Source organism: Macaca mulatta, chromosome 7 (assembly GCF_049350105.2).
Source record: "Macaca mulatta isolate MMU2019108-1 chromosome 7, T2T-MMU8v2.0, whole genome shotgun sequence".
Lineage (NCBI taxonomy): Eukaryota > Metazoa > Chordata > Mammalia > Primates > Cercopithecidae > Macaca > Macaca mulatta.
In genome coordinates, this window is record NC_133412.1 from 32,685,732 (window position 1) to 32,707,053 (window position 21,322).

Consider the following 21,322-nt stretch of genomic DNA (forward strand, 5'->3'; position numbering starts at 1 on the left):
GAAAATAAATGCTGATGGTACAAAAACAATTAGTGTGCCATCCTCAAGTCATCTAGCCCCATTCCCCAGAGGTAACTATTGTTATCACTTTCTTAAGAAGTTCTTCCAGAAATGTTCTGTATACCCACTTTCGGTTATCTTTTTGTAGGTCCAGATAATAGGAGCAAATTAAGTATTTAGGGATGATGTTTAGCACCCAGTTAGCAATGGGTTGTTACTATGTGAAAGTAAGGGACCTGTATTTCAGTCACTGGGGTACATACGAAGTCTTAAATCTTCAGCGATTCGGATTCACATCATTTACGTGGTGGGGATGATCACTTTCTGAAGCTAGGTCATTTGAGGGTGGATTATTTCAGTGAGAACTGCATCTCCAAATTTGTGCGTGCCATTAATTAGACTTACTGGACGTCACCTACTGGAATCTTGTTCATTTATTTTAAATATTGATGAAACAGAAGTACTTGTCTATAAGAAAATGGTGGACCTTAGGCTTCTCTTGTGGTTCACTCAGTCTAGCATTGGAACTGGAAAATCTTTCCAACCCTTCCTTTAGCAACTCATTTCTGAAATCCCCTTTGGAAGCTTTCAGTGCCACAAGGTTTAAAAACCCCTCAGAGGCCTTAAATTCAGGACTCTTAATATAACTCTAAAGTTAGGTTCTTTTCTAACATGTGCACAAGTCATTTGATGAGAACTGAAATTACAAAGATATTTTCTTTATATGTCAAATGCTTAGTAATGCTTATAGGATGCTAAACATGTAAATAAAGGCAGTTCTGGCTGGGTGCTGTGGCTCACACCTGTAATCCCAGAACTTTGGGAGTCTGGGGCGGGCAAATCACTTGAATTTGAGACCAGCCTGGCCAACATGGTGAAACCCCATCTCTACTAAAAATACAGAAATTAGCCGGTCATGGCGGCAGACACCTGTAATCCCAGCTACCCGGGAGGCTAAGGCAGCATAATCACTTGAACCCAGGAGATGGAGGTTGCAATGAGCGAGTTTGGCACTACACTCCCGCCTGGGTGACAGAGCGAGACTCTGTCTCAAAAAATAATAATAATATAAAGATAGTTCTATTTTAAATAAGGCTTTATCTCCAAACCTCATTTTTAAGTTGGAACCTGAAATATTTTTTTCTTAGAAATAATACTGTGACATGTAGTAAGGCTCCCAGAATATTCCACAAAAGCTCCTCTGATCCATAATACTGTTGAAGACAATTTTGAATGGCAACTGTTTCAGTATCCACTGTCCCCAAGAAAACTAAGCTATCAGCTGACTCTCCCTGGCAGTGTTCAGCTGCTCCTTCTCTTCCCAGCATTTTCTTTATATTACTTCTCTAAGTAATACGGAGATTCAGTTCTCACTAAAATGATCCATCCTAAAATGAGCTAAGCTCAGAGAGTTAAAGCCACCATCATGTAAGGCAAGCATTACCTAAGAGACGCCCTGTCTCACCAGTGCTGAAGATGCTAGAAACACAAGCATGTTATCTTCCAGCATTCTACCCAGAGTGCTATTTTCATAGTCTTGATCACCAAGTATTCTCATTTTGTATCACCCACCTGTATTATTGTATTCCTAGTGCCATAGTTTCTTTTTTTTCTTCTTTTTTTTTGAGATGGCATCTTGCTCTGTCACCAGGCTGGAGTGCAGTGGCGTGATCTCAGCTCACTGCAACGTACGCCTCCCGGGTTCAAGTGATTCTCCTGCTTCAGCCTGCCTCAGTTGGGACTACAGGTGCATACCTCAGCCTGCCTCCTGCCTCAGCTGGGATGACAGGCATGCGCCTCCACACCCAGCTAAATTTTGTATTTTTAGTAGAGATGGGGTTTTACCATGTTGGCCAGAATGGTCTCGATCTCTTCACCTCGTGATCTGCCCGCCTTGGCCTCCCAAAGTGCTGAGATTACAGGCATGAGCCACTGCGCCTGACCCAGTGCCACAGTTTCTAATAAAAATTTCCAACATTTAATGAATGAACAAATTATTATTATTCTGAGACAGAGTCTCGCTCTGTCGCCCAGGCTGGAGTGCAGTGGCGCAGTATCAGCTCACTGCAAGCTCCGCCTCTCCTGCCCAGCCTCTCGAGTAGCTGGGACTACAGGTGCCCGCCACCACGCCCAGCTGACTTTTTTCTGCATTTTTAGTAAAAAGAGACAGAGTTTTACCCAAAGTGCCGGGATTATAGGCGTGAGCCACCGCGCCCGGCCTTGAATGAACAAATTATTAAGTGAATCACTTTACACATGCTCACCTTATAAGTATCTTCAAATAACTGAGAACAAACCGTATCTTCTAGGGCCTTGCTGTAGGATGGGCTTGCTGTAGTTTGGATGTTTGTCTCCTAAACCTTGTGTTGAAATTTGATCCCCATTGTTGAAGGTGGGGCTAACGGGAGGTGCTTCAATAATGGGGTTGGAGCCTTCGCGAATGGCTTGGCACCATCCTGGGGTAATACGTGAGTTCTCCTTATTAGGTTTCCTGAGAATTCCCCTGAGTGCTGGCTGTTAAAAAAGAGCCTGGCACCTTCCACTTTCTTGCTTCTGCTCTCTCACCATGTGATCTCTGCACACACGGACTCCCCTGCACCTTCTGCCATGAGTGGAAGCAGCCTGAAGCCCTCACCAGTAGATGCTGGTGCCATGCTTGTACAACCTGCAGGACCATGAGCCAAGTAAACATCTTTTCTTTATAAATTGGCCAGCCTCAGGTATTCCATTATAGCAGTACAGACAGACAAAGACAAGGCTTTAATGTAGCTTTTTGTATTTGAGCCTACTAAAGTAGGTGGTGTTTTAGCCTACCACCCAAGTCAAGTGCTTCAGCTTATATTTGGGGATCTGCTGGATCTGACTGGGGTTATTACAGATGGTTGAACTTTTAGAATCCTATTTTATTTTTGAGACAGAGTTTCGCTCTGTTGCCCAGGCTGGAGTGCAGTGGCACGATCTCAACTCATTGCAATCTCTGACCCCATGCCCGGCTAATTTTTATATGAGATGGGGTTTCACCATGTTGGCCAGGTTAGTCTTGAACTCCTGACCTCAAGTGATCTGCCTGCCTTGGCCTCCCAAAGTACTGGGATTACAGGTGTGAGCTACTGCACCTGGCCCTATTTTATTCATTTTTATTTTCATAGTCAGGGTGTCACCCAAGCTGGAGTGCAGTGGCGTGGTCATAGCTCACTGTCCCCTCAAACTCATGAGCACAGATGAACCTCCTGCCTCAGCCTTCCCAGTAGCTGGAACTACAGGTGCGCACTATCACGCCTGGCTGATTTTTTTATTTTTATAGAGATGGAGTCTCACTATGTTGCCTAGGCTGGTCTTGAACTCCTGGCCTCAAGCAATCCTCTCATCTCAGCTATTTTATTTCAAATAAAGCTAATTCCAATTATCATTCCTTTTAGTAGGTTCCTCATTTTATCATTTCAAACATCTTATAAATGTAGATTTAAGTGATAGGCTTAGTTTTCTTACTCTTGCTACATTTTTCACCACACAACTTTTCAGATTATTACTTAATCAGAACTATTTCAAGTAGATTAAAAAGTACTAGGTGACATGGATATGTGATATTCCAACTCATGAGTTATGAACCGTGTATGTCATTAACATATTTATAGGAGGAACAAAATAAAATACACTGCCTTGGCCCCACTGAGTATTGTACTAACATTTTGGGCAAACCGTTTGGATGAAGAATACCCAAGTTCAAAAAGAACTATTATCTAGTTCTATAAAAAGAATATATGTAAATTATGAACAAAATGTCATGCTTACTAATAAGCTTAATCTTTTCCAGTGGAAAGGCTTGTTCTTGGTATTCTCAGTAGATCCTAATATGTCCATTAACAGTGGCTGTTGCTGAAGAAAAGGACTATCAGAGGGGAGAGAGACTTTTACTTATCCTTTTATACCCTTCTATTCATTCAACTTGGTTTTTGCTTTGGTTTTTTGTTGTTTTGCCCCACAGAATAATCACTTTCATAAATCAAAAAAGAAAAATTGTTCGGCATCTTCAAGTTGCCTGACTGTAGTGGGAAAAAAAAGTAAGACATAGCACTCAGATACTTATGGAAAATCTCCCAGGTGCCCAATGGCTTATTTTCCTAAGAGGACACATTATTGAAACTCATATTACACACTAAAATACCAATTATTAGTGCTTGGGAGATTAAAGAGGTAGGTAAATGGAATAATTTAAAGTCCTATTTATTTAGCAACTACTATGTACCAGGGCAGGCACTGGACATTTTTTTCTAACACTTGAAAAAGGTACTATTATCGAAATGATCAGCAAAGTAAAACAACTTGTGCTAGAACTGGAATTCAAATCTGGACCTCCTAGACTCCATGACCATAATCTTCCTACTATACCTCAATACCTTTTACTAGAAAAAGTCAAGACCTAGATGACAATAGTAGTGAATGGTCAGAGATGTGACTTACTGCTTATGTCTTATTTGTCGTAACAGTATTACAGTTTATGTTATTTCCATTAAAAATTACAGATGTATTTGCAGTTAACATAATGAAAGATTGTCAGTGTTAAGGTTCAATATGTCTATCTTCATATAGGATACTCACTAACCCACCTGAAAACATGGAAGAAACCAGCTCTGAGTTTCCTGTTTTTATCAAATTTGTTCCTCGCCCTTTATACTGGTTTAGTTCATCAACGAGGTACTCTTGATGTTATGAGTCATATTCAAAAAGTTTGTTACAACAATCCCAATAAATCTTCAGCTTCAATATTTATAATGATGCCTTGCCACTCTACTCCTTATTACAGGTAATAACAGATGTTCCACTATATGCTGTTAAGAAACTGAAACTGACTACTTTAAAATTCCCTTTCAGATTCCTGGATTTGAATTAATTGGTCATTGATCAAATGATAAATTTTAAACTCCCACTCATATTTATTCACTGATGGATTTTAAAAACCACTTGAACTGTGTCAAAGAAGACCTTTTAAATAAACTTTATTATTCTTTAAAAACAATTTACTTACACTTAATTCTGATTTAAGTCAGTATAAAACAATTTGTAGGTATTTGATAGTCTTCTTAGTAAAGAAACTTATGTATTACTTACCTTACTACAGATCTCTGTGATACATCTTTACATAATCTGAATTAAACTTAAAACATAAGATTTTAGTCCAGATCTACTACTGGACTATTGCCCTCATCTTAAACTAGAATTTTTTTTTTTTTTAGACAGAGTTTCACTCTTGTTGCCCAGGCTGGAGTGCAATGGCACAATCTTGGCTCACTGCAACCTCTGCCTCCTGGGTTCAAGTGATTCTCCTGCCTCAGCCTCCTGAGTAGCTGGGATTACAGGCATGTGCCACCATGCCCGGCTAATTTTGTATTTTTAGTAGAGACGGGGTTTCTCCATGTTGGTCAAGCTGATCTCGAACTCCTGACCTTGGGTGATCCGCCCACCTCAGCCTCCCAAAAGTGCTGGGATTACAGGCGTGAGCCACCATGCCCAGCTTTAAACTAGATTTTTAATCTCTTTGGACATCAGTTGTCTCACCTATAAAAATTAGGGAAAGCAACTAGATGATATTCTAATGCTTGAATTAAGTGTTTCTGGGAAATAAACTAAAATTGCCTCAACTATATATGGCCTTTAGAAGGACATCCGTTTTGTCCTGTGCTTGTATTTCAGGAAGCTGTATTAGTTACCAATTACCCAATAATGGTACAGGGGCAAAGGAGCCAGATTTCCTATGGAAAATTATATACCAGGCTGGGCGTGGTGGCTCACGCCTGTAATCCTAGCACTTTGTGAGGCTGAGGCGGGCAGATTGCCTGAGCTCAGGAGTTTGAGACTAGCCTGGGCTACATGGTGAACCCCTGACTCTACTAAAATACAAAAGAAATTAGCCAGGTGTTGTCGTGCATGCCTGTAGTCCTAGCTACTCGGGAGACTGAGGCAGGAGAATCGCTTGAATCAGGGAGGCGGAGGTTGCAGTGAGCTGAGGTTGTACCACTGCACTCCAGCCTGGGCGACAAAGCGAGACTATGCCTAAAAAATAAATAAATAAATAAATAAATAAATAAATAAATAAATAAAATCTGTAACTCAGTCTGGCTTTAAACAATCTGGAGTTAATGTCTCATATGCACGTTCAATTAATTTAATCACTGTGGTTATCATTTTAGGAGAATTTAACACTTGGAATACTCCTACTTAACTAATCATTAATGCCAGTCATTAATATACAGTTTAGAAATTGAGATCCTAGCAAAAACCACAGGCTAAATGAAAGACATCAGGTATCCTTTCAACGTAAGGATTCCCTACTATATGTGTACGTGGCTAAAACAGGGACATTCATTCTCTGTGCTCACATTAGGGGTAATACTGCAGAGAACAGGAATCCTAAAGGTACCAAGATGTTCTTTATACATACTTGTAGTCAGCTGATGTCTTAGGCTTTGTACAGTTCACCAAGTTCTCCACACCTTTTCAAAGCACACAACAGAGGAAAAAGTCTGATGCCTATTTTGCATCAGACTTAGCAGTAGAGAGCAACGTATGTCCATTGATTAACATCCAAACAAGTAATGGTTTTATTGTGGCAAAGAAAGACTACAGTAGGCCGGCAGCTTTTATATAAGGCAGGCAGCTTTTTCTGAGGAATTTCTGCTTCCCTTCGAAACAAGACCTTCATTTCCAATAAATAAATCACTATTAGGTCTTGTGTACATTTAATTTGTATGCATTTCATAAATAAAATAAACCTCCTGCATAATTATTAACTTCATTTCTAACTGGAAATTTTAAATGTTTGTTATCAGTGAGGTTTAATTTTTCCTAAGGCAGTTATAAACATGGCTTTTTTCATGACCTAAGTAACTGGCTTAAATTGTCATAACTGGTATTAGAAATTAATCCATCTTTTTTATACTTTTTTTTTTTTTTTTGAGACAGAGTCTTGCTCTGTCGCCCACTGGAGTGCAGTGACGTGTGATCTCAGCTCACTGCAACCTCCGTCTTCTGGGTTCAAGTATTGTCCTGCCTCAGCCTCCTGAGTAGCTGGAACTACAGGCACATGCCACCATGCCCAGCTAATTTTTGTACTTTGAGTAGACACAGGGTTTCACCATGTTGGCCAGGCTGGTCTTGAACTTCTGACCTCCAGTGATCCACCTACCTTGGCCTCCCAAAGTTCTGGGGTTACAGGCATGAGCCACTGAGCCCGACCTACTCTAGTCTTTCTATGCCACGATAAAACCATTACTTATTTGGATGTTAATCAATGGACATATGTTGCTCTCTACTTCTAAATCTTATATAAATATATAAGAAACACACACACACACTTCAAACTTGCCATGTGGCTGGGTGCGGTGGCTCACACCTGTAATCCCAGCACTTTGGGAGGCCGAGGCGGTAGATCACTTGAGGGTCAGGAGTTCAGGACCAGCCTGGCCAACATGGTGAAACCCCATCTCTCCTAAAAAATACAAAAACTCAGCCAGGCGTGCTGGCGGGCACCTGTAATCCCAGCTACTCAGGAGGCTGACACAGGAGAATTGCTTGAACCTGGGAGGTGGAGGTTGCAGTGAGCCGAGATTGCGCCATTGCACTCTAGCCTGGGTGACGAGAGCGAAACTCTGTCTCCAAAAAAAACAAAACTTGCCATGTAAGCATGTGATCCATCCCCTATCAGAGCAGAAAGGGAAGAGAGAAAGAATCCAGTTTCCTACTTTATCAAATACGCCTATGGAGAATTACTTTACTATTAACAAGTAAACTTACCTGGTCCTGAAGACCATTTACGCTTCTGGAACAGAATACCAATGCTACAGAATGTTGAGTCCCCCTACTGACCTACTTCTCTCCTTGAAATGGAGTTCTATGAGCTAGTTTGGGCTTGTAGATTATACTGCTGCTGATGCATAGGTACATGGTATGAGAATCATGTTTTTTATTTTTGAGAAAATGAGTTAAAGGCTTGCTTCTTAACTGCAACAGTTTATGGATTCAGATTTCACATTTTGCTAAGTATATAAATGACTTATCTTAAGATTAATGAAAACTTTCATGTTTTACTTGTATTTATTTATGGTAACTTTTCTTTTCATAGCCATGTTCACTGCCCACTACCCATGAGATTTCTCCAGTGCCCCCCAGACCTGACTGGAAAAAGTCACTATCTTGATGAAGCAGATGTATTTTACCTAAATCCCTTAAACTGGTTACATAGAGAGTTTCATGACGATGCATCACTGCCTACTCACTTGATCACCTTCAGCATTTTGGAAGAGGTAAGTAAACATGAAAAAGAGGAAATCTCAGTATTTTAATTGTATCCCAGGTTTAGGAAACCCTCAGGTAAACAGATAATACAACCTTTTTTTATGGTCTGTTGCAACCCACATTTCATAATTAGTCTTTTCTCTAGTCAAAATAAGCCCCAGTTCTGTAACTATCAAGGTATTTTACTTCCTATAAGTTAATTCTGTTATTAAGCAAAAAGTTGTAGAGAACAATTAGAATAGGCAATTCTAAAATTGACTGAAACAGTACTCAGCAAAATGTAGCCTTTATTTACTTAAACATTTATTTGCTTCTAGGAAATAAGTGCTTTCCTAATTTCAAGCAATTATAACAAAACTGCTGTTTTCTTCCACACTCACTTGCCGGAGGGTCGAATTGGAAGTCACGTATATGTCTATGAACGGAAGTTAAAAGGGAAATTCAACACAAAGATGAATTCTGAACTTTCTGAGATAAACTAACATTGCTGGGTGGAAATATTCAGATGCTGCTTAAATACTTCAGTAAACACTGGGTAAGATTCATGGAACTTAGAAAAAAACTATATGAACTGCTTTACCAAATATCACTACTGAGGAAATGTATAAAATACCACATAGTATAAAATCACATGTTAATACAATGCCAGATTTTAAATAAAGACCTTTAGTTTTCCTCATGGTGTAGTTTTATTGTTTCTTCGACAATATTCGGATGTGCAAAAAATTTCACAAGAAAACAAGTCAGCAAGCTCTTAAGAGGGCAGCAAATTCTTCACAAGTCAGCAGGCTCTTGAACCCACAAAAAGACAAGAAGTGAGTGTAAGATTATAAAATGTTAATGATGAAATTCCAGCACAATGTACTTTTCTCAAGCTCTGCTGCAAATTTAACACAAACATCAGTGTTAATTACACTTTGTCATGTATGATTGAGCTTGCTTTAAGCTCTTACACTGAAAGGAAGTCTCTTTTCATGCACAAAATCTGTTGCATGCCTGGCTTCCTTAATAAAACTACGGTTGAACATTTCCAGTGTCAAAAAAAATTCAGCGAAGCTAAACTACAGGAAAATGCAGGTTAGTAGGCTTTTAACTAATGCTTCTGAGTAATAATATAAAGTTATCAAACTGATACTTAGAAACAAAAAAAGACATTGTCATCTTGATAATTTCATTAGTTTCAATACCAAACATTGTACAAAGCATATGTTTCTCTTACAGTTGTCTAATTTAACTCAATTGTGAATCAGTATTTAGGATCAAAAGGTAATTGCCCCAATTCTATTTCAAGATTTGCCATTTGTCTTCCATTAGTGCGACCATATTTATGCCATTTACCTTCCCTTTTATAAGGCTGTGGCTGAAGGTGCTTCTGTTCTTGTTTTCGATGCCTGGAGTTTTCAATATTTACCATACGTTGCTTTTTATCAGGTCGACTGAAAGCAGTAAACACATTTTTCATCTATGTTAGAGTTCAATGTATTTAAATTTTAAACAATTTTAAATGTTTTCTCCATTAATCTATTATCTGAACACTCTGAAAAAAGATATTAAATATTTGAATTATAATCCTAGTATATCCATATAAAAATAAAGGAGTCTGTATTAGTTTTTTTGTCCTCTAGAAAGAAAAAATAGACAATAACTCTACTGGCAAAAAGGGGAAACACTCAAAAGATAACAAAGAAAAGAAATGTGACAATAAAATAATGAGATGTGTTTCCATTATTTTTCCTCCTTTCCTATAAAAATCAATCCCTCCCCGTTGGCTTTATCACTCAGCAGAAATACATACACATCTCTCACAAACCAAGCAAAACAAAAGTCTCAACTTTTTCTCTTACAGCAAAAGCTCACAACACCTACACCGCTTTCCTCAATGTCTATGATCAGGCTTCCGTCACTACTTCACTGGAAGTCCATACTGCCATCCCCTGGCCGCCCAGTTTCCAACCCAGGAAAACATTTTCCACACATCAACTTTTTAAAAAGCATGACACATTTATTCCTTTTACTTGAGATGACCTTTGGATTTTCATGATACCACTCCCCACTCTTGTCCTTAGCCTTCCCTACAACCCCGTAGATGTTGGTCTTCTCCCAGGAGTCTGATATACAGTCTCGGCAAGAGATGACCATAGAACTGCCAACTAACCCTCTCCACTTGAATGTTAGTAGTTACCTCCAAACACAATTCTCATCTCCAATTACCCTTGCCCCAAACCTTGAATTCCCTATCTCAATGGTACTACTATCCAACAGATGACCCAACCCAGAAATCTAGAAGTCACAGTTACTTTCTCCTCCTTCACAAGAAATGTCAATGTTACTGTTTTCCAAATGTTTTCTCCTTTCCTCTCCTACTACTACTGTCCCAGTTTAGATGCTCATCAGCTCATGTCTGTATTGTGCTGACCACCTTCTAGCATCACACCTTTCCCATCAATCTTCTAGGCTGCTGCCTATACACTAGTCCCGCCTTATCCACGGCTTACTTTCTGTGATTGAGGTTTTGGTTACCTGTGGTCAACTGTGGTCTGAAAATGTTAAATAGAAAATTTCAGAAATAATTCGTAAGTTTTAGGCAGGGCACAGTGGCTCACGACTGTAATCCCAGCACTTTGGGAGGCGGAGATGTGCAGATCACTTGAGGTCAGGAGTTCAAGAACAGCCTGGCCAACATGGTGAAACCCCGTCTCTACTAAAAATATGAAAATTAGCCAGGTGTGGTGGCACATGCCTGTAGTCCCAGCTACTCGGGAGGCTAAGGCAGGAGAATCACGTGAACCCAGGAGACAGAGGCTGCAGTGAGCTGAGATCGTGTCACTGCACTCCAGCCTAGCTGACAATGCGAGACTCCACCTCAAATAATTAAAAAAAGAAATAATTCATAAGTTTTCAATTATATGCCTGTTCTGAGTAATGTGATGAAATAATGCAGTTCTGCTCCATCCCACATGGGGTGCGAATCATCCTTTTGTCATGTATCTACGCTACCCACCCATTAATCACCTAGTAGCAGTCTGTTAATCAGATACACTGTTATCGTACCACAGTGCTTGTGTTCAAGTATCCCTAAGATAAGGATTATTAAGGATGATTAAGTAACTTAATAATGACCCCAAAATACAATAGTGATGCTTGCATTTGGATATGCCAAAGAGAAGCTATAAAGCACTTCCTTTAAGTGAAAGGGTGAAGGTTCTCAAGAGAAACAAAAGTATGCTGAGATTGGTAAGATCTATGGTAAGAACAAACCTATGTGTGAGACTGTAAAGAAGGAAAAAGAAATTCATGCATATTATATATAGAATTATGTTCTATCCTTGGTTTCAAGCATCCAGTGGGGGTCTTGGAACATATATCCTGAAGATAAGGGGGGACTACTGTAATCTAAAATACAATATAATCTTATCCCACCACCTTGAAAATTCTTCAGAGGTTCTTCATGTCCTACAGGACAAAACCTTTAGCATAAAATGGGTCCCTTCGTGGTCTGCATCTCTTATCCTCCAGCACTACCTTGCTTCCTTAAAGTAGTGTATCTTCACATCCAAAGAACCTTCCTTTTAAGTGAAATTCCCTTCCCTGTCTGCATAGCAAATTCTCATTTCTCCTCCAAAAGCTACTTTAAAAACTAAGTTCAGTTAAAAGGCCACCTCACTCAAGAAGCCTTTCCAAACATCTCCAGACAGCCTGAGGCCACCATGCCCCCATACCTTAATTTCATTTATTTACTTAGCTTGTGAGCTCCTTTGAAGCAAAAATTTTTCACTTGTCTCCTCAAGGAAGCCTCACCTTTGTTCATTATAGGACTAGATACCTGCTTAATGACTAAAGATACCAGAATCAGTCTCATTATTTTATAGACACATTATTATTTATTCAGAAAGGTAAGTATTTCATAGGTAAAAAGTGAAGCGAACATTTTAAGATTAGGTAAGTTTCATGTTACAGAATATAAAGATGAAAATGGATAAAAAATTATTATGAGGTACACACATTAGAATTTGACTTGCTCAGTTGCCTCTTTGATTGTGCCTCTACCTTTATCAAAGATAATTATGTGATTAAGTATTAAGTATCATAACTAAGCTGCTATGTGGAATGGACAAGTGAAAATAGGTGGGGCATTCAAATTATTATATATGAGCTCTTCTGACTTCAGAGTAAAATTTGTGTTGCTCACTCCTAGCTTCCGAAAGTGAATAAATACATAAAAGATTAAAGGAAAATAATTTCACTTAAGGTGATCTTTTCATTATAAACTATACTGAAAAGAAACAAAGTTGGCCAAAATAGGATTTTATATATTCTTAACTGATTTTTAGGATAAAAATTAAACCATTTGCTCAAATCAAAGTGATTACATTATAATGAAATGTTCCATTTGTAACAGCTAATAATTTTTAGACTCCACCTTTCAATTTATTCTGAATTCTCTCAGTGGCAATAAAGCACAACTCTTAGAAACAGTAACCTTCCAAGAAACTCATCAAATCATAAAAATGCTATCCAATCTACAAATGTTACAAACTACTGTAATGACATGGTTTTATGTAAACCGACCTGGGTCCATATGGAGGGGAAAAAGTGTGACCAAAGAAGTGTCTATATATATATTCATCCAACTTCTCAAATACTCCATCATTATCTACTTGATATTCCTTCATGTTTCTAAGATAATCTTTAACATCATTAACAAAGTCAGTGAAGAGCTTCCGATCATGTATAAAGACACCATTTAGGAAAAACTTATTGATGAACTGATCAAGTTCGTTCCAGTGACAGAAAGTATCCAGTTCTTTTAACATGTACCTTTGAATTATCTGTCTAAATTCGTCCATCCTTATAGGATTCACCACTGTGTTAAAAAGGCTCATGGACTCTTGTTGAGCACAATCAAATACACCAGAACAAGCCTTTCTGAAAGAATAAGAATTGTCTCTACAATCATGCCCAGGACTGCATTTCTTTGAATTTGTATTTTTCCTGAATTCTTTAAAGTGAACTGGCTTTTCTTTCCTTCCATCATTTTGCATAGTAGGGCCTCTATTATGATGGTTTTCTGTAGGTGCCTTATACTGTGGATGTAAATAGTCACTAAAAACTGTTCTTGCTTTTTCAGCTGCTTCTTTTGTAGCACCAAATCTTTTATTACCCTTTTCATCAAAGATATTCTTGGTGGTATCTTTAAAATGTCTGAAAGTGGATTTAACTGAGTCTGAGAATTTTTTCAGATTTTCCTTCACAGCTTCTTTAGCCTGCTTAATTTTCTCTTTGTGATGCCTCACAAACTCCTTGGTAGAATTCTTCATGGCATCAAATGTTTCCTTAACTGAACCCAAAAATGTTTCCTTTGACTTATTTTTAGCCCTGTGGTTTCCTCTGCCCCCTTTCTTTTTTCCATCCGTTTCTTGTTTTCCACTTTGATCTTTCGCCTCAACATACAATCTTTCCCACAAATCAGAACGCTGCTGTTCGAAGGTTAGCTTCCGTTCCAGCTCAGAGAGTCTTTCCCGTAAGACTGCTATTTCCTTTTTTTCAGTGTATACATTGGGAGAATCTGACTTGCCATGTAACTGACTACCACTTAACTGCTGGAGTTCCCCCCTTAAAGCCATAGTTACTAGTCGTTCTCTCTCCAGTTCCCTCTTTAGCATCTTTGCTTCTGCCAACAGAGTCTCTCTTTGACTAAGAAAGCTGTGTTTTTTCTGCTTTTCCTCTTCCAAATGCTGCTTAAGTTTCTGATTTTCTCTAACTAATTCAGTACTTGTCCCTTTATCTTCCAATATTCTAATCTGTTCTCTTAGTTTGTTTAACTCTTCCTGTAATGAGGATAAGGCCTTTTCTTCCTTCTCCAGAGATATTCTTAAATACTGATTTTCTGTAGCAAGGTTCGTTTTCTGAGTTTCAAAGGACATCTTCTCTGCTTCAGTAAGTGTCCAACACCTTGCAAGATTTTCTTTCAATGACTACGTTTTTTTTTGAAAGAGAAGAAATAAAATGTCAAGAGCTTTAAAAGCTGAATTTAAATCTTTTAAGATATAACAACGCATAAGCTTTTGTGTCTTTACTTCTACAGAGACCACCCCGCCCCAGGTAGTATTTTCAATAGTATAAACACTGGGAAATACAACGTTCATATGCAAGAAAGCACAGAGCAGAGAGCTACATCAAACTGAGAACTACAGCATGGTGGAAGAATTTTCTTTTTTTTGAGACGGAGTCTCGCTCTGTCTCCCAGGCTAGCGTGCAGTGGTGCAATCTCGGCTCACTGCAACCTCTGCCTCTTGAGTTCAAGCAGCGACTCTCCGGCCTCCCAAAGTGCTGGCATTATAGGCATAAGCCACCGCGCATGTCTGGAAGAACTTAAAAGACAGAAAGTTAGCTACAGCTTGCAGGACTAAAGGTTTTTCTGAATTGGGAAGAGAGATTACCTTTTACAAAAGGTAAAATTATTGGCCGGGCGCAGTGGCTCACACCTGTAATCCCAGCACTTTGGGAGGCTGAGGTGGACAGATCATTAGATCAAGAGATCGAGACCATCCTGGCCAACATGGTGAAACCCCATCTCTACTAAAAACACAAAAATTAGCTGGGCATGGTGGCATGCGCCTGTAGTCCCAGACACTCGGGAGGCTGAGGCAGGGGAATCGCCTTAACCTGGGAGGCAAATGTTGCCAGTGAGCCAAGATCGCACCACTGCACCCCAGCCTGGTGACAGAGCGAGACTCCATCTCAAAAAAAATAATAAAATAAAATAAAAAATAAAAGTAAAATTACATCAAGAGCTGACTTATGGCTTCAAAAATTGTTTGTACGCAGTGTACACTTCAAAGAATGAAATTCTAATAATCTTAGTCCTATTTGAAACATTTTGGTCCTATGCAATTAACATTTCTAAGTAAGTACAGATAAGCCATAAATTCTATAAGCATGTTAGAGGACAGACTGAATCTTGAACATTTATAACTAACTTATCCAATTTTATGTAAACTTTTGAAGTGACTGTCACCCAGATTACAGCAGTTCTGTAATCTGTATAATTAATATAACTCTGAAGATTAATCTATAGATTACTATAACTGAAAGTCAGCACCTGTGGTAGAAATCATGGTCAATTCGGCTTATAGAATTTTACTGCTTCGATAAGGGTATCCTTGACTGATTTGAATTTTCTTTCAAACATATGCATTAGTAACAAAATTTAACCAAAAACAGTCAAAACTTAAACAATGTGGTTCAACAAGTTCTTACAGCATTATCCATCCAGTTAAAAATATCTTATGTATAAATCTGCAAAATGATACTTAAATTTGGCTTAATTTATCACAAACGTTATGGTTAGACCAGTCAATTACCTGGGTTCAGAAACAAGCAAAAAAAAAAAAACAAAAAACAAAAAAAAACAGTCCTTTAAGAGAATGACACTATTTTATACTTGAAAAATAACTATCTGAAATGACTGCTTCACTTTCTGGCTCATTAATCTTCAGAGAACAAATAAAGATTTAAAATTTAATCACAGTCATTTCATCTGCTCTACCTGTATGAGAGAAAGGAAGTTTCTTCTACCCAAAAGCAGTGGACTGTGGAGTAGAAGAGACCGATACACTGGTGTGGCAAACTCTTGAAATGCACAAGCACAGGAAGCCACAGGATGAAAGAAGAGTACAGCATTCCTCATGCAGTAAATATGATGTTGATATAAGTGATTGATAAGCAGATCCTGACCAGGTCTTCCAAAGAGCTTCAACATCTACCTGATCCACACTTAACAGCTAGAAACAAGAGATCTGCAAAAACTGACTCACTAGGTAGGCACAGTGGCTCAATCCTTTAATCCCAGCATTTTGAGGCCAAGGCGGGAGGATCACTTGAACCCAGAAGTTCCAGAATAGCCTGGGCAACATAGTGAGACTCCATCTCTATGAAAAATTTAATAAGAAAGTTGGACATGGTGGCATGTGCTTGTGGTCCCAGCTACTTGAGAGGCTAAACCAGGAGGATTGCTTGTGCCCAGGAAGTTGAGGTAGCAGTAAGCCATGATCGCACCACTGCCCTACAGCTTGGGCAACAAGAATGAGACTCTGCCTCTTAAAACAAACAAACAAAAAACAAACAAACAAAAAAAAACAGGCTAAGTGCAGTGGCTCATGCTTGTAATCCCAGCACATTGGGAGGCTGAGGCAGGCAGATTACCTGAGGTCAGGAGTTCAAAACCAGCCTGGCCAACATGATGAAACCCCATCTCTACTGAAAATGCAAAAAATGAGCCAGGCATAGTGGAGGAAGCCTATAATCCCAGCTACTTGGGAGACTGAGGCAGGAGAATCACTTGAACCCAGGAAGCAGAAGTTCCAGTGAGCTGAGATCACCCCACTGCATTCCAGCCTGGGCCACACAGCGAGGCTCCATCTCAAACAAACAAACAAATCCAAACCCAAACCAACTACAAATTCTCTCTAGAGATTTATGCGTGGTGAGTTTTCCAAAAGCCAATGTTATCCTATGGAACCAGAAAACATTGTGGTGAAGAAAATGGCATCTTCTAATACAGGTAGGAAAAACTGAACTATTTATAATTAACTTCATAAGTACCTCCCTGTGTCTACAGCCATACCACCCCGAATGCGCCCAATCTCCTCTGATGGCAGAAGCTAGGCAGGGTCTGGCCTGGTTAGTACTTGGATGGGAGAAGTACCTCCCTGAAAGATACAATTTAGTTACAAAGTAGTATTTTTGTCTTTTCAAGAAATATAACCTGTAAGGGAAGCATACATAAATTAAGTGTGAGAATTGGGGGTGGAAAAATGGAGGAAAAAAACAATAGCTTACTTTTCTTCCTTTTCCTTTTTTTTTTTTTTTTTGAGACATGGTCTTCCTCTATGGCCCAGGCTAGAGTGCAAGAGCGTGATCTCAGCTCACTGTAACCTCTGCCTCCCAGGTTCAAACAATTCTTGTGCCTAACTAAGCCTCCAAAAATCTGGGATTACAGGTATGTGCCACCACAACCGCCTAATTTTTGTATTTTTAGTAGAGACAAAGTTTCACCATGTTGGCCAGGATGGTCTTGAACTCCTGGGCTCAAACAATCCACCCACCTCCGCCTCCCAAAGTCACCAACTTTGGGAATTTGGGAGGTTGTCACCACGCCCAGACACAGCTTACTTTTCTACCCTGAGTTTCTCTCTATATCCTTCCTAGGGAAAACTAGATAGGAAACCAGCCATTTTGCTGATCCTCATAAACCTCCAGGGGTGTTGGGGAATGACACAACGGACAGTACAGTCTTGTGAGACAAGATCTAGTGAGTTATAGGCAGAAAAACATAACATGCTCTCCCTTCCATCAGAATAAAAAAAAAAAAAAACAATGAAAAGGAATGGCTATGTCCCCTGATCAAGAGAAGATCTTAGAGAGGCTATAAAACCACAACTCTCCTCTTTCCCTTCTGCCAACTGAAAATGTCTGATTCACTCTGAAAATAATGCTAATAAAAATATCTATATACACATATAAAATGTCACTTTTAAAAGATGTTAACTATAAAATAGCAGCTAGGGATAAGAGTTCTTAAGTCAAATCCCTGGAATCAAATTAGCTCTCCAAAACAAAACAAAACAAAAAAAGGCCGTGGCCGGGCACAATGGCTCACACCTGTAATCCCAGCACTTTAGGAGGCTGAGGTGGGTAGACTGAGGTCAGGAGTTCGAGACCAGCCTGGCTAACATAGCGAAACCCCGTCTCTACTAAAAATACAATAAAACTAGCCAGGCGTAGTGGCGCACACCTGTAATCCCAGCTACTTGGGAGGCCGAGGCACAAGAATCACTTGAACCCAGGAGGTGGAAGTTGCAGTGACCTGAGGCTGCACCACTGCACTCTAGCCTGGGCAACAGAGCAAGACTCCATCTCAAATAAATAAATAAATAAACAAACAAACAAACAAACAAAAACAAATTAGCTCTGCCAGTTGCTACCTTGGGAAAGTCCCTTAACCTTTCTAAACCTCTTTCCCACCTATGAAAGTTAATAATTGCTTAATTCCCATGTTTTGAGAATAAGAGAAATACTCTATATGGTGCACTCATGACTGACTAGGACACTGTAAGTACCCGTATTCAATTCAACAATGATTTGCATTATTTCTGATTTACTAATCTGCACTACTAAGCACAATAAGCTCTAAGTAATAAGCACAATAATTACTAACAATTATTTTAAATATTTGTTAGTGGTACATACCTTATAATCAATGAAAGATTCTTGTTCCTGTTGACACTGGGAAAGATAATCCTTCATATCATTCAATTCATCTTCATGTATCTTTCTGACTAACTGTTGACGCTTCTGAATCTGAATTGTGCCTAAAATAAATATTTTTATTAAGGGTATATAACATAATTATTATCATTCAATGTTTTATTTATTTTTAAACATTGGTAATCTGCATATAAGCTATGTAATCTTTTTTTTTTTGAGACAGAGTCTCGCTCCGTCGCCCAGGCTGGTATGGTCTCAGCTCACTGCAACCTCTGCCTCCTGGGGTTCAAGCAATTCTCGTGCCTCAGCTTCTCGAGTAGCTGGGACTACAGGCAAGCGCCACCATGCCCAGCTAATTTTTTATAGAGACAGGGTTTTGCCATGTTGGCCAGGCTGGTCTCAAACTCCTGGCCTCAAGTGATCCACCCACCTTGGCTTCTCAAAGTGCTGGGATTACATGTGTGAACCACTGTGCCTGGCCATAACCTATGTGATCTTAACAATCATTTTATTCAGAGTATCATCAGCATTTCACCATTCTTTAAAAATTCTGATTACATAAAGAATAAGTAACTAAGGCTGGGCACGGTGGCTCACGCCTGTAATCCCAGCACTTTGGGAGCCAAGGCAGGTGGATCATTTGAGGTCAGGAGTTCAAGACAAGCCTGGCCAACATGGTGAAACCCCGTCTCTACTAAAAATTAAAAAAAAAATTTTTTAAGATAAGTAAGTGAAAGCCCATGATCATTCATCAGATGATGGTGAACATTTACGTAATATAAGGCCAAGTAGGCCAGTTTTTATAAACATTTATTTACATATACCCAGGAACATTTAAGCAGTTCACTATCTTTTGTATTAAAACACACAGGCCCGCCCATATGGCTCTAACCAAGAGAACAATTTATGTAATGTTCTTATCTTACTATATTGAAGGCACTCAGCTTTGTTGTTTTGCGGGTTATCTCTAAGTACAAAAAGTGTTTCAGCCTCCTTTATACAGAGAAATGAACAAACCCTGGTGTTTTTTCACAGGTCATGAAGTCAATAAGGAAAAATGAAAACCTTTTTTTTTTTTTTTTAATATTTTGCCTAAAGGATACAACAAAGCCCAAAAAGTACAGCACAGAAAATAATTGGCTAATGGTGACTGTGCACCATTCTCAAAGCCAAATTTGTTAAGAATTCTGCAATGGTTAAATCTGTACTGGAGTAGCACTGTCCTTCTACCAACAGTGATAAAAGAATCGGACAGGCATGGTAGCTCACGCCTGTAATCCCAGCACTTTGGGAGGCCAAAGCAGATGGATCACCTGAGGTCAGGAGTTCAAGACCAGCCTGACCAACATGGAGAAACCCTGTCTCTACTAAAAATACAAAATTAGCCAGGGCATGGTGGCACATGCCTGTAATCCCAGCCACTCGGGAGGCTGAGGCAGGAGAATCGCTTGAACCCGGGAGGCAGAGGTTGCAGTGAGCTGAGATCATGCCACTGCACTCCAGCCTGGGCAACAAGAGCAAAACTCTGTCTCAAAAAAAGAATCTTAAACCAACTAGGATTCTTCATATTTTCACCCTAAAAATCAAAATGTTACTTTACTCAGACATGCTGTTCACATGCTTCATGTATGGGGGGAAAAAACCACGAAATCAAAAATAAGGCAAAATGCAGTTAGCTACCTTAACATTACATCTACTAAGTATAGATACTATAGAATTTTACAAAGAAAGGATGCAATGATCACTATTTCTTCCCTTACTGCTATAAAAATTATTTTAAATGTCTTCAATACATCTTGAAAAACACTAAAAACAACTTTTGCCAATTTACAGATAACGGTTACATATTCTAGCTATGGTATTCTGTGTTAGAATTCATTTCCTCTCTTTAGATTTCCCAATTTATAGAAGCATGGCAAGCTTGTTTCAAAACTACTCAGAAGAATCCCAGATTTTTTCAAATGTTGAAGGAAATTTATCTATAGTTCCCAGAGTAACAGAAAACTTCTGCAATTTCTATTTCAAACTGCTAAGAAGATTCATTCCTTTGCCCACTGGAAAATAATCTAAAACTGTGTTGAGGTCTGAATTCAAGATAGTATAATATAGCATATGCTTGATTACTGTCTTAATGTGGCCTTTTACAGTATTACTGACTAATCACTTGGGGGTTTTTCCTGCACCTTCGGCTGCCTAAAGTGTTATCCTCAAGATACAATCTTTGGCCTAGTCATGTCTACAAATGCTGCCTATTGTACCATGTTGCACCACTGTCAGATTTTGCTATCACTCCTATTAAGAATTCCAATCTACAGATCTAGTCTTAACTTCTCATCAGAGCTTCTAATCAACACATCCAGCTGCGTAGGGGGCCTCTTTGTAGGGTGGGGGGAAAAAAAAAAAATCAAACCTCAACACCTGCCCCAAACCAAACCAAACTGTGCTTACCATCTATTTATCATCTGGCAAAACTTCCCCAGTAACCCCAACTCCAAAAGTGAAGCAGCTAGCACATTTCCTACAATTTAATAAACTGCCATTATTTTCCATTATTCCTTCAATATCCCTTATTCCATTCCCACTGTTATTCCAATCGTCAAGGTCCTCCTCACCAAATATCCAGATTACAGAACTCCTAACAACTATTCTACATTTTCCCATACCACTTTTTCCACACCAGCAAAACGTTCCGGCACTCTTTTTCTCTAACCTGATAGCAGGTTACTCAATAAATCAAACTTTCCTATCGATTCCAAGATGT

The 21,322-nt window shown here is 39.1% G+C and overlaps 2 protein-coding genes across 10 annotated transcripts in view; one reads left to right on the forward strand and one right to left on the reverse strand.

Annotated features, from left to right (window-relative positions):
- Nucleotides 1–8,971, forward strand: part of PIGB (phosphatidylinositol glycan anchor biosynthesis class B) — a 37,786-nt gene extending 28,815 nt beyond the window's left edge. For both annotated transcript variants that reach the window (XR_013395595.1, XM_077939447.1), the window contains 3 exons: nucleotides 4,591–4,804; nucleotides 8,120–8,300; nucleotides 8,610–8,971. Coding sequence is in view for 1 of the 2 variants with exons in the window: in XM_077939447.1 (XP_077795573.1) it covers nucleotides 4,591–4,804; nucleotides 8,120–8,300; nucleotides 8,610–8,774 (560 nt within the window). In the remaining variant the exon portion in view is untranslated. The remainder of the gene's footprint in view (nucleotides 1–4,590; nucleotides 4,805–8,119; nucleotides 8,301–8,609) is intronic.
- The window catches only part of CCPG1 (cell cycle progression 1), a 50,133-nt gene continuing 37,373 nt past the window's right edge, over nucleotides 8,563–21,322 (reverse strand). For 2 of the 8 annotated variants that reach the window (XM_077939444.1, XM_077939445.1), the window contains exons 7-10: nucleotides 18,544–18,665; nucleotides 13,111–14,267; nucleotides 9,631–9,728; nucleotides 8,563–9,083 (exon numbers count right to left, since the gene is read on the reverse strand). In XM_077939444.1, coding sequence (XP_077795570.1) covers nucleotides 9,067–9,083; nucleotides 9,631–9,728; nucleotides 13,111–14,267; nucleotides 18,544–18,665 — 1,394 coding nt within the window. In that variant the 3' untranslated portion in view covers nucleotides 8,563–9,066. Of the gene's footprint in view, nucleotides 9,729–12,861; nucleotides 14,268–18,543; nucleotides 18,666–21,322 lie in introns of all 8 variants that reach the window. The other 6 variants (XM_077939440.1, XM_077939441.1, XM_077939442.1 and 3 more) reach the window with 3 other exon arrangements.